The sequence below is a fragment of the Pipistrellus kuhlii genome, unplaced genomic scaffold (genome assembly GCF_014108245.1).
Source record: "Pipistrellus kuhlii isolate mPipKuh1 unplaced genomic scaffold, mPipKuh1.p scaffold_m20_p_9, whole genome shotgun sequence".
Classification (NCBI taxonomy): Eukaryota; Metazoa; Chordata; class Mammalia; order Chiroptera; family Vespertilionidae; genus Pipistrellus; species Pipistrellus kuhlii.
In genome coordinates, this window is record NW_023425595.1 from 26092432 (window position 1) to 26105301 (window position 12870).

Here is a 12870-nt window from a genome sequence, read left to right on the forward strand (position 1 = left end):
CATTAGTATAGATAATAAAGAGGTAAAATGCAAATTAACCATCACACCCTTGCACACCCTCTAGTCTATAGATAAAGGCAATTAGCTAGCCTGGCTAGTGTTGCTCAGAGGTTGAGCATCAACCCAGGAACCAAGAGGTCACAAATTTGATTCCTAGTCAGGGCACATGCTTGATCCCCATTTGGGGGTCATGCAAGAGGCAACTGATCAATGATGTTCCTCTCTCTTTGAGGTTTCTATCTCTCTATCCTACTCTCTCTAAAATAAATAAAAACATATTTTTTAAAAAAGGTGATTAGCTGTAAGTTTTATAATTCACACTTACATTTAGAGTTCTTTTTTAAAAAAAATGATTTTACTGCTGACTCCTGTTATTCCTTGATAATAATTTTTGCTATCTAACTCAAAAATAATCAGCAAGAAAATGCTCCGAAAGGACTCTTTACAGATTGGGCAGAGTCTGGCTGAAGAAGCCCTTGAAAGAATACTTCATGTATTTTACTTTGGAAAGAAGAGTCTTCATTAAAATAAAGGGAGGTGTATAGGATATATAGAGGAACAGAATTTGAAAGGGTAGAAGTAGTTTTGTAAATTTAACTTTTAGGAATAAAAGTAGAGAACATAAACCCGATTTCTGATTAACAACCAATCCAAGGGAATTAGGGTCAAGACAATAACAAAAAAAAATTGGTAAAAGTTTTTTAAACATTTTTATTTTGCCCTATTTATTATAGTTTATATATAATGATGACTAGCAAATTTTGAATAGGTAACTGCCTTTAGGGACAACTTAGGGATATGGTATTTTGCTTTCTAGGTCAGTCTCAAAGAAAAAAAAAATCCTCATATACTGATAAATGTGATAGATTTAATAAAAAACAGAAAAAGCTGAAATGATGAGGATGGAGAAAAATAAAAAATGCTGACAGTGCCTGGCTAGTACGGTTCAGTGGTTGAGCGCCAACCTATAGAAGTCTAGGTTCACTTTCTGGTCAGGGCACATGCTCAGATTGCTGGCTTGATTCCTAGTAGGGGGCATATAGGAGGCAGCCAATGAATGATTCTTTCTCATCATTGATGTTTTTATCTCTCTCCCCCTCTTCCTTCTGCTCTGAAATCAATAAAAATCCCATTGGACACAGTAAGCCAGAAGTTTTATTTTATTTTGTTTTTTAATTTTGTGTATATCTTCTTGAAAGCAATCAATAATTTAATTCCTAGCTTTATGATGACTATTTCCTAACTTATCTCATTTATTTTAAGAACATATAAAATATTTTAAAAATATAAAAAACTAAATTTATTTCTATAAACAAAAATTTTATGAAAAATTTAAGTCCAGTACTATGCAAAATACTGCAAAATTCCTTACCCCCAGGTTTATAAGATTGAAAAACTTGATCAGGTTTTCTTGTCTCCAAGAGCAGATCAAACATATATGTTGACTTAACTCCACCTAGTAGAAGTCCCATTGGTGTATCTTCTTCTCCTTCATATGATCTTTCAAGATAATCATGAAACTCATCATATTTAACAAGGCGACAACAATCCACAGGTATTACCTCTTCCAAATCCATCATCTAAAAGAAAAGAACCCCCCCAAAAAAGAAAAAATACACAATATTTTAGTCTGATGTGTAATTATACTCACATTTAGAACTCTCTTTTATAAAATCTCTTAATAGGTCCTAACAAACAATAAAATCCATATGTTTATGATTTGTATCAAAGCTCAATGAAATCAAAATTAAAGGCAAAAGTTAAATACTATCCTATATAATAAAAGCCTAATATGCTAAATTTCTGGTCAACTGGTTAGGTTGTTCAATCAATCAAAGCGTAATATACTAACGATATGTTAAGGCCACTCAACTGCTTGCTATGACATGCAATAACCTTCAGGGGGCAGATGTTCTGACCAGTAGATTAGCTTGCTGCTGGGGTCCAACAGATTGGGACTGAGCTAGACGGGCTGGACATGCCCTGGAGCCCTCTCATGGTCTCTTCCTGAATGGCCAACCTCCTGCATCTCTCCCCGGCCCTGATCATGCACTGGTGGGGTCCCTCGGCCTGGGACTGCACCCTCTCGCAATCCAGAACCTCTTGGGAGATGTCAGAGAGCCCACAGGTCAGGCCAAGGGGCCCCGCTGGTGCATGAATTCGTGCACCAGGCCTCTTGTCCTATATAATAAAAGTCTAATATGCTAAGTGTATGGTCGACCAGTCGGCTATTCAACCAATCAAAGCTAATATGCTACTGACATGCTAAGGTTGCTCAACCATGCACTATGACATGCACTGACCACCAGGGCGGGCAGACAGTTGACTGGTTGACCAATTGCTATGATGTGCACTGACCACTAAGGGAAGATGCTCCAACTGGTAGATTGGCTTGTTGCTGGGGTCCAGCTGATTGGGACTGAGCGAGATGGGCCAGACATGCCCTGAAGCCCTCCTGAGGTCCCTCTCTGGCTGGCTAATCGCCCACATCTCTCCCTAGCCCTGATTATGCACTGGTGGGGTCCCTTGGCCTGGCCTGCATCCTATCGCCATCTGGGACCCCTTGGGGGATGTCAAAGAGCTGGTTTCAGCCCTATCCCACAGGGGGAGTGCTGTTCAGCCAGAAATCGGCTCATGGCTGGCAAGAGTAGTGGCAGTGGCAAGAGAATCTCCTGCCACAACAGCAGTGCTAGGGATATACGTCAGTCGGACATCCCCCAAGGACTCCCAGACTGAGAGAGGCTGGGCTGAGGGACTCTCCCCCAAGTACACAAATTTTGTGCACTTTGCCTCTAGTTTTTAAATAATCACATTTCTTTATCCCTCAGATCATTTTTTTGTTTTAAAAAAGTTAACATTATAAACTCCAGATGGACTAAAAATCATGTAATGAATAAATAAATATTTTTGTGAAACTTCCTCAAAACCAACTATGTTTTAAAGATTTAAATGGACTATCAGTGTGATTGTAAGTGCTTATACTACTATGGACTATAATAAAAACTTCGGAAAATATAAATATAAAGATAATAGTTAATACTATTATGTAAGATGTCAATAATTAAATGATAACAGTACAATTACACTTACCTTGTAAGCTATTTCTACTGCTTCCATTAATGTCTTATCCTTATGAACCTCCAATTTATTTTCCATCATGACTTGTTTCACAGGATGCAAACAGAATAGTTTTATCTAGGAATTATAAAATATCATCATAACTCAGCAGGTCATAAATCTAAGCTTAACTCTCTTATAGATAGCATTTTTTTCCCTAATAGTAAAAAAACCCCTATAATTTAAAAAAACAAAACACATGCATTGGGATTATTCTCTCTGGTGTCTCTTTTTCTCACTTAATAATTGATAGTGATTATATTTAATGTTATTAAAATTTGAAAGACATTAATTTTAACAAGTGTATGTTTCTTTTTAAGCATACATTATATTATACATAATTATTCCCTTACTAATATACAGTCAGGTTGTTTCCAATTTTTCCCTAGTTTTAAAAATACTGTGGTCAATGTCTTTGAGGTCACAATTCTAAAGCATCTATAATTATCTTATTAGGTAATATTTCCTTAAGAGAATTACATATAAAATAATATGAATTTGCATTAAGACTCTTGATAAATTCGCCGAAACCAGTTTGGCTCAGTAGAAGAGCATTGGTCTGCGGACTGAAAGGTCTCAGGTTCAATTCCGGTTAAGGGCATGTACATTGGTTGCGGGCACATCCCCAGTGGGTGGTGTGCAGGAGGCAGCTGGTTAATGTTTCTCTCTCATCGATGTTTCTAGCTCTCTATCCCTCTCCCTTCCTTTCTGTAAAAAATAAATAAAATATTTAAAAAAAAGAATGTTTCTTTGTTAGCCATAAAAAAAAAAAAGACTCTTGATAAATTCTACTCAATATCTATGCAGAAAAGTTTTTCACAAATTCATTCTTCTTGTAGTAGAATGTGACACTGCTCATCTTATTGTAACCTCGCCAGCATTGAGTATTATAACAACAAGTTATTGTTTTTAATGCATAACATAAAATCTTATCTTATTTTAGTAATATGGTTGGTTACTACTTAATAATGATAGCATAACTGTCTACAGAATCAACCCAATTAGTTAGCTATGAGAATTGCAGTTAAACAAACTGCAATAGCACTTTTTAATTAAAAGTAAAATTATAAAATCTAACCTTGCATGTGTTACGCTCGATTTCTCGTTGCCTCTTTTCTTGTTCTTCCAAATCTCTCTCTCTCTGCACCAAATTTTTAATATGTTCTGGATATTCATCTACTTCTAGAAATTCTATTAATAATGAAAACAGGGTAAGACAGTGCCACTGAAACTGAGCTTTCTTTATTTAATTTTGTTCTACTAGTTTTCCATTGTATATAATTCTACTATTGCTCTCATCAAAATATATCTCTATTACATGAATCTCTCAACTTGAAACACGAGCTTCTTCCAGATAAGGGTAAAGAGGTAGTTAATAACAACACATGGTTAGGTCTCATATTTTAAAAAGTCATATATTTATACATAATAGCATTTGGTTCCAGGACAACTCTATATAGATTAAGACTTAAAATAAAAAAGCTTCTCTAAAACTTGGAAATAAAATTATTTCTGATTTTAAATTGTATTATCTCCATAAATTATGTGACCCCGAGTTAGCACTTCTCCAGACCTTTGTTACTTCAGCACATTGCTAGCACACAGTTATTACTCAGGATACAATAAAATGTAATAAATGCTGTTGCTGCTTCTACTACTACAAATATTATTTATTTGTATATTATTTCCTAATACAATTATCTTTCCTTTGTTCTCAAAGCAGTCTTCTAATCAAAGAATTTCATATGTAACTCAAAGTATTAAGAGTGGCATTGAGACTATGACACTGTTTAACAAAGCCAATGATTATTAAGCAATAAATTAGAACAATTTATCTTTTAAAAACCATGCCTCTGTGGAAGGTAAGAATCTGCTGCTCTTAGAAATGAGCTCTAGTTCTAAAAATATTCCATGTCATACATACAGCGCCCCCTGGTGCTTCATAACAAAGCTAGAGCCCAGGAGTGAATAAAGGAAAGCTGTTATTTATTGCTCTATTAAAAATATCTGGAATGCTGGGTGCTAAAGAGACACATGAACCACAATCCTGGCTCTGCCTCCAGGTAGACCGGACAGTTACTTTTTGGGTTATATTGAGTGATTACTTCTATTCTGAAATATTTTATCTGAAATGACTTTTTTATTATAATTTTCTTTCTTTTCATTAATCCTACAGTAAATTATTGAAAAGCCACTATATGATAGACCCTGGAATATACTGTTGGTGAAAAGATGAATAAATCCTAAGTCTTGCACCAATTGAATTCAGAATTTAATGAGGGTTAAAAAATGCAAACAAAACATTATACTGCTGAAAACAGATTTACTCATGGCATGGAAGTATCTAAAGAAAAATGTTAAAATTGAGAAGAGTGAATATACTACATTAATTATAAAAAGAATATAAGCAAACATATCATCTGTGTATATAACTATGTTCATATACAAACACATATCTCTACCTATTTGCATAATGCTTTAGTCAGAGTAAAAGTTAGCAAGAAAAATCAGGAACTGCAATTTTTCAAAGTAATAATTACAAAAAAGAAGAAAAAAAAAAAAGACAACCTCACATGCTTGGGGGGAATTTTTAATAAAATTAAAATATAAAAGAGGCACACTAGACCCCAAACTTTACTTGCTTTTTAAGCAAATAGCAAAGACATTTAACAGTACTTTTTAAGAATCTTTCTAGAATGGTAAATGAGAAGTTTACTTCATTTATGGTCCCCATGCAAAGCAGATAGATACGAAATACTCCCCAAAAATTATAAAAGAAAAAAAAATAGCTAAATTTGAATTTTCACTATGTATCAGACATGATGTTAAATGCTTAAAATATGTTATCTCATTTAATTTTTATACAACCCTATAAAATACAATTATTCCCATTCTACAGATGTGGAAAATAAGACTTAGAAAAGATAAATAACTTCGTCTGGGACATGCAGCTGCTGAGTTATGACTGCTATAGGTCTGGAGGTTATCATCACTAAACAAAACTACATCTAATACAAGCTTACTGCAAATAAATACCTGGTTTATTCCATGCAGAGTAAATTTTGCCCCATAATGTAGTAAAAAATAACACCAGTTCATTGTTCCCCCAAATGTTTTTACCAGTTGGTATTACCTCATAATAGTCTTTATAATTAATTCTTCCATGGATAAAAATAACTTAATTATCCCATCAGTTAAAAATGGTCATCTGGGTTTTAAAAAAAACTTGCTTAAGTAATTAGTTTATACTACAGATTAATATCAAATAATACTACAGATTAAAATCAAATTAATGTATGTTAACATACTTGCATTTCTTGTTGGATCCTTCAGTCTATATATCAGCATATATGCATTTGTGGAGCTAGTAGAAATACAAAAAAGATTAATAGGAACAAAAAGTAGATTGTAAAGACTCCATCTCCTAGCATCAAATATTTATTTAAAATACTTTTTGTTGTTTCAAACAATTAGAAATCATGAAACTGTTCTCGAATAGGTTCAAATTTAAAACATTCTAGAAAAAAAAATCTACTTTGCTTTTACAGATACATTTATGAGTAGATTCCATATCTCCTCTTGGTAACATAGTAAAGTCTTTAAAAAAAATCCGTGTCCTAGATGATTATTATAATTAAGTCAGGAGTTAGCAAACTTCTTCTGAAAAGGGCCAAATAGTAAAAGTATGATGTATGTCGCAGTTACCTAATTCTGCTGTGGTAGTGGAATAAGATCAACATATAATATTTAAGCAAATTAGTATGGTGATGTTTCAATAAAACTGTATTTCCAAAAACTGGAAATAGAGTGGATCTGGCCCACCACTGGGTTAAACTTCCTTAATGGTGAAAAATATTGAGAAGCTGTGTTAATTTATAGACACTAAAAATTACAAAATTATTTACCTTGCAAAAGCACTGGAATAATACCCTCTGCTTCCTGAAGATCCACCGTGTGTTTTCTTAATGTCCTCTTGTGTTATCTAAAAAGTTGTTACATTTACTTTTTGGTAAAATTTTTTAACACCATTACATTTATGGCAATATGTAACCCAATATGTAAATTTTTAAGCTCCGAGTTAAATGGACCACACATACCAATTCACAAAGTTTAATCATAATCAGCAGCTGCTAGTGACCGCTTAGTTCTAGAGCTCTGAAACAGCCCACATGAAGGCTCAGGATAAGAGGAAAATTGGGAATCTTATCTCTGGAAACACTCAGCAAGCCCCAAAGAAAACAAAACCAAGAAATAACAACAATTAACAAAGCGGGAAATTTACTGAGAGCAAAAACAAAAGGTTGATTTGGTATGTGTCTTAAAAGGCTTCACTGTACACATCCAGTCTCCCATTTCATTAAACCCAGTGATTGATAGAAACGTCCCTGCTCAGCTTTTAGAATAATAATCTCAAAAAACCCCTCCTTACCCTGCTGACATGTTGATCATTGAAGCTGTACCACTGATCATCACTGAATGACTTTATACAAGCATAATAGTGACCACCAGCAGCACTCCCCGAATGAACCATAACAGAGAAGAGCTCATAGATCAAGGAATTCTAAAAGGAAAAAATAAAGGTAACTCAAAAAGAGGAAAAACATTTATTTGTATATTTCCTATTCTCTATCAACACTAGTGAAGTAACATGTTAGTTGTCATATGTTTGTTGCAGGTTCATGTTCTTCTAAGATAATTAAAATGGCAACTCAACCTTATAATTTTATACACCACAAGCTTCACTCAGTATATTCCTTCACATTTTAATTATACTACAATCCCTGAAACTATGCATATAGAAATATAATTCATTTATATTAATATAAAGAAAATAACAATCTGAAATTTTACAAGCAAGTACCAAAATATAACATAGTCAAGATATGCATAGTCAAGATCAAGAAATTTCAAATAACTTTTTTATTCAAGTAAGAATCAATTTCCTTCATAGAGGAACTGAAGGATGTAATGGTTTGAAACATCGAATGTATTTATGTAATATCTGTGATACAAAGTATACTGATTTGATAATTTAAGGTATGCAAAGCTGTTCAACATTAGAAAATCAATCTATGCCAGCAATTTTCAACCTTTTCCATCTCATGGCATATATAAACTAATTACTAAAATTCTGCGGCACACCGAAAATATATTTCTTGCCAATCTGACCAAATAAAAGTGTGATGTTGATTCCATTTATACCGGACGGCTATTGTTTGTTGGCTGTTTTTATTTGACAATCTAAGGGAAAAGAGGTGAAAGCCCCTGACTAGTCAGATATCACATGTTTTGAAAATTCTTGCAGCACACTGTTTGAAATTCACTGATCTATGTAATCCACATTAAAGAAGGGAAAATAAATGATCATATCAACTGACCCAGAATTAGCAGTTGATAAAATCCAATACCCCTCATGATAAAAACTCTCAATAAACAGGAAGAGGGGAACCTCTTTAAATTGATAAAGAACATCTACAAATCACCTCTAGCTAACACCATAATTAAATATGAGAGATTGAACATGTTCCTTGTGTGACTAGGAACAAGGCTAGCATGCCATTTGCCCCCACTCCTATGCAACATTGTAATGCAAATCCTGTTTTAATAAGGGGGAAAAAAAGAAAGACATAATTGTCTATGCAGAAAAACAAGAACAGGGTTTTTGCTCTAAAGCCACAGTGTGCCAACCCTTTTTTGAATGTAATGTTCTTTGTACTAAATTATAATGTGTCCTCTACATTATTCATCTACCTGTTCTGAAAGAAATAGGTAAGTTTAAAAGGTAAAGGTTAATTGTGGTGAGAATATAGGTGAGAATATATATATAAATTTATGCAAGTGAAACTATATTTATGACTCTAAGACTGCATATGAATCAGTCTTCATGCCAGTGATTCATATTCACACCATTCCTAAGATATATGATCTGTAATTCTCTCAATAAAGCAGAGTATATGAATGTAAAAGAAATGTTTGAGTAAAAGTCACCTATACAGTGACAAAAAAATATTCTATCCTAGAGATAATCCACCTTTTCAATTTTAAAATTATAATCCATGGAACTATACTTTTGAAGTACCTTAAGGGCTGTCATGGAGATCGAGGTGGGAAAAGGAAGAAGACTGAGGGCTTTGTCTTTCCCCCACCTTAAAGAGATCAGTTCTATTACTGTTGGATCAAGGATTCCACAGCCCGAATTTTAAAAATCAAAAGATCTAATGTTTTCATTTCTCTATATGAGAAAATTCTTAAAATGAAAGATGTAGAGGCTTGCTGCAACTTTCTAGACACAAGTCCTGATTACTAGGACCCTTTCCACAGCATCACCCACCTTACTTACACAGTCACAGTTGAGCCTCCCAGAAATCAATGCTCCCACTGTAAGTTTTTCATAAATTTAACTATAACCACATGAATGCATAAAAAACAAACACCTTAAAAAGTCTTAATTTTCAAAAATTAAAACTTTTTTTTAAAGAGAACTTTCTCAGTCACAGCTACCACATTACACACACACACACACACACACACACACACACACACACACAGTATATATCACCTCAGAGATTATATTATTCTCTCTTTTAACTAAAAACCGCAAACTATAAAAGGCACCTTTTCAAGACCAGGTTTTGAAATCTTTTCAGTTCCACTATTACTTTCAAGGCAGATCCCTTCATCAACACCATCATCATTGGAGAAATCATTGCTCATTTGATCACTGTGACAACTGCCTTCATTTTCTGCTCCACTGTCTGTGCAACTTTCAGTCTGAGGAGATTTCTTAATAAAACATAATTATCTTACAATTGCAAACTAAATAAAGGAAAAATATATAGTCAAGTAAAACTTTTTATCTACATTCTTTTTCACATAATTTAATATACTGTTAATAAATACTTATTTTACTTCAAGTAAATTTAGTTTTTCATTAAAGAGTCAAAAAATAAAATGAACAAAAAAGTGTATTTTAAAAGCATTTATATTAATGTCCTTAAAATTCTAATCCAACAAATTAGTAATTCAGAATTCTAGTAAACTCCTTTTATAGTTGCAAAGTAACAATAAAAAATTATTTTTCACCAAAATCAATAAAAGCAGAGAACCTAAACTCCAAATAGAGCTTCTTCTGTTTACAAATTCCCAAAGAACGCCATATCTTTTATTGAACAGAAAATTCCATTCAGTTTATCATTGTGCTAGGTATTGTATTAGACCAGTGGTTGGCAAACTCATTAGTCAACAGAGCCAAATATCAACAGTACAACGACTGAAATTTCTTTTGAGAGCCCAATTTTTTAAACTTAAACTTTATAGGTAGGTACATTGTTATTAACTTAATTAGAGTACTCCTAAGCTGGCCTTGACTAAAAACGTCCTCAATCTATTTGAGGCATGTGGCTCACGAGCCGCAGTTTGCCGACTACTGCACTAGACATTTAGAAAGAAAAACCAGACATTGTTTTCTATCCTCAAGAATTTTATACTTCAGTGTATAGGAGGTGAAAATATAACAAGAGCAAATCATACTATTCCCTGCTTTTATGATTTTTAAATCCCTTTCATGCATATTGAAATTGAAGAAATCTATATCTTAGAAATCCTCAATTTTTACTTTTCCTTTAATATTTTATAACATACCTAAAAATATTTTTATTTAAATAATTTAAGAATTCTTCTCTAAAGTATATCTTACAAGTTCTTGAATTAACCAAGCAACCTATAATAATAAAAGTGTAATATGTTAATTAGACCAGACGACCTTCGGGATGAAGCCTGGACTGCAAAGGAAGCCCAGCTCCCGGTGCCTGGCGGCGGCCAGAGGGAAGCTAGTGCTGGCAGCCAGGGAAAGAAAGGCCTACTCTTGCATGAGTTTTGTGCATCAGGGCTCTAATATAAAATAAGCACCAATTTTGCCAAGAACTTTGCTGTAGGAACTACATCTAACATAGTCTTCATCCCTTTAGTGGGTTCAAGGAAAAATGGAGATGAAAACCAACATCAGAACTCTATACTAAGTCAAAAGAGATCATTCCTGAAACTCCTTTACCTAAGCGAGAACATTTTTTTTCAACTCCCAAGAAATGGACTTATAATTTCCTAAAAGTTCCTGTCAAACTTTATATATAGGTTTTCTTCCTTTGGGGAAAAAATTCCCTTTTAGGAAATATATTAGGAACATTCAGAAGACCAAAGTAATAATGATTTGAGTAGGAATCCTACAATGATTACACCTCCTTTGAAAGTTTGATACACTTGGAGTAGATTTCCTAGCTTAAGCACAAGTGTTTGAGATATTATTTTAAATTGAATCTTTCAAAATGTTACCTGGCCATAAGTATCATTGAATGAACATCTACTTTATCAAAGGCACTTTCTTCTCACTTATTAGCCTTATTTTATACACAAGCAAAGTGAGGCTTACAAAAGTTGCTCTTTTAACAGCACTAAAAATAATTTGATGAATGTTTATAATTATTTTTTAGCTTCTGGGAAAAGGTATTTTTATAATTACAGTAATCAGGGCCAATCAGACAAAAAATGCTTCATGACAGTTTTGAGAATAATAAAGATTTATCACTCTTACAACTATGTTTAAGTTATTGTAAATATTCCTCATAATGAAATATTAAAGAGTTTCCAAAAAAAAATATAGTTGGACAGGCCTGGCTGGGTAAATCAGTTGGTTGGAGGGCCATCACAATATGCCTGGTTGTGGGTTAGATACCTGGTTGGGGCACATACAAGAATCACCAATGTATGCATGAATGAGTGGAATAACAAATCAATGTTTCTCTCGCAAATTAATAAAAATTTTTAATAAAATTATCTTATTTGGAAAAAACAAAAGATGGATTAAAAAAAAGAATATAGTGGGACATCATGAATCTTTTATTGGATAAGATAAAGGAATAGAAGAATTCGGGGTCAGTGAATGGAAGAAATTGGAAAGCTTTACCTGGATAGTTCAAAGTCCCATTCTCAAACTATTTAAATAAAGTTTTAATTTAAAAAAATTAATGAGAAAAGGAAAAGAGACAAGATAACTTCCTTTTCTAGCTTGCTAATCTAGCCAATTTAAGAGCTAGCAATCCTTAAATTAGAATAACCCAAAACCTTTAACCCTGAAAAAGACACTAAGACAAATAAGAAATTAAGGCAATCCTTAGTTTGCTTGTTTATTCATTCATATATACTTGTTTTGTATTTTTTATATACCACAAGTGGAGCCCACCTCTAGACTGTTTTGTTTCAATAACTATTAAGAAAGTTATAAAACTAAGATTAACTCTCCAATTAAATAATTTCAGAGTTTTAAGTCTTTTTGTGTTTTCAAATGATATTATAAGCAAGACTATTTGAAATATAATTTATAGTGGACAGGAAAAGCTTACACAAAGTTTTTTTGTTTTTTTGTTTTTGTTTTTGTTTTGTTTTTTATAGACTTGGCATTAGAAAAGAAGGAAAGGCTTCCATCAAGAAAATAGTCTAAACATCAGTTATTCCAAATAGCTCTTTTAAAGATGACTAACCAAATAGATTAATGAAAAACATAATAAGAAAATATAACACTTACCTCATCTTCAACATCAATAAATGTACTCATATCCAGCTCTTCAGGAAATGTCATCCGATCATTCAATTTAATCCTGTGCATGGTTGTATAATCAAAATCAAACCTTTTCAATTGTAAGGTCAGCAGATAAGGGAAATGCAAAAACCGAAGACCCTAAAAAGAAAGGGGACATATTA

The 12870-nt window shown here is 33.1% G+C and overlaps 1 protein-coding gene across 9 annotated transcripts in view; it reads right to left on the reverse strand.

Annotated features, from left to right (window-relative positions):
* Positions 1 to 12870, reverse strand: part of USP47 (ubiquitin specific peptidase 47) — an 89527-nt gene that overhangs the window by 15515 nt on the left and 61142 nt on the right. For 7 of the 9 annotated variants that reach the window (XM_036428037.2, XM_036428034.2, XM_036428035.2 and 4 more), the window contains 8 exons: positions 12695 to 12847; positions 9733 to 9900; positions 7547 to 7678; positions 7023 to 7099; positions 6426 to 6481; positions 4196 to 4308; positions 3091 to 3195; positions 1373 to 1580 (listed from right to left, as the gene is read on the reverse strand). In XM_036428037.2, coding sequence (XP_036283930.1) covers positions 1373 to 1580; positions 3091 to 3195; positions 4196 to 4308; positions 6426 to 6481; positions 7023 to 7099; positions 7547 to 7678; positions 9733 to 9900; positions 12695 to 12847 — 1012 coding nt within the window. The remainder of the gene's footprint in view (positions 1 to 1372; positions 1581 to 3090; positions 3196 to 4195; positions 4309 to 6425; positions 6482 to 7022; positions 7100 to 7546; positions 7679 to 9732; positions 9901 to 12694; positions 12848 to 12870) is intronic. The other 2 variants (XM_045577523.1, XM_036428036.2) reach the window with 2 other exon arrangements.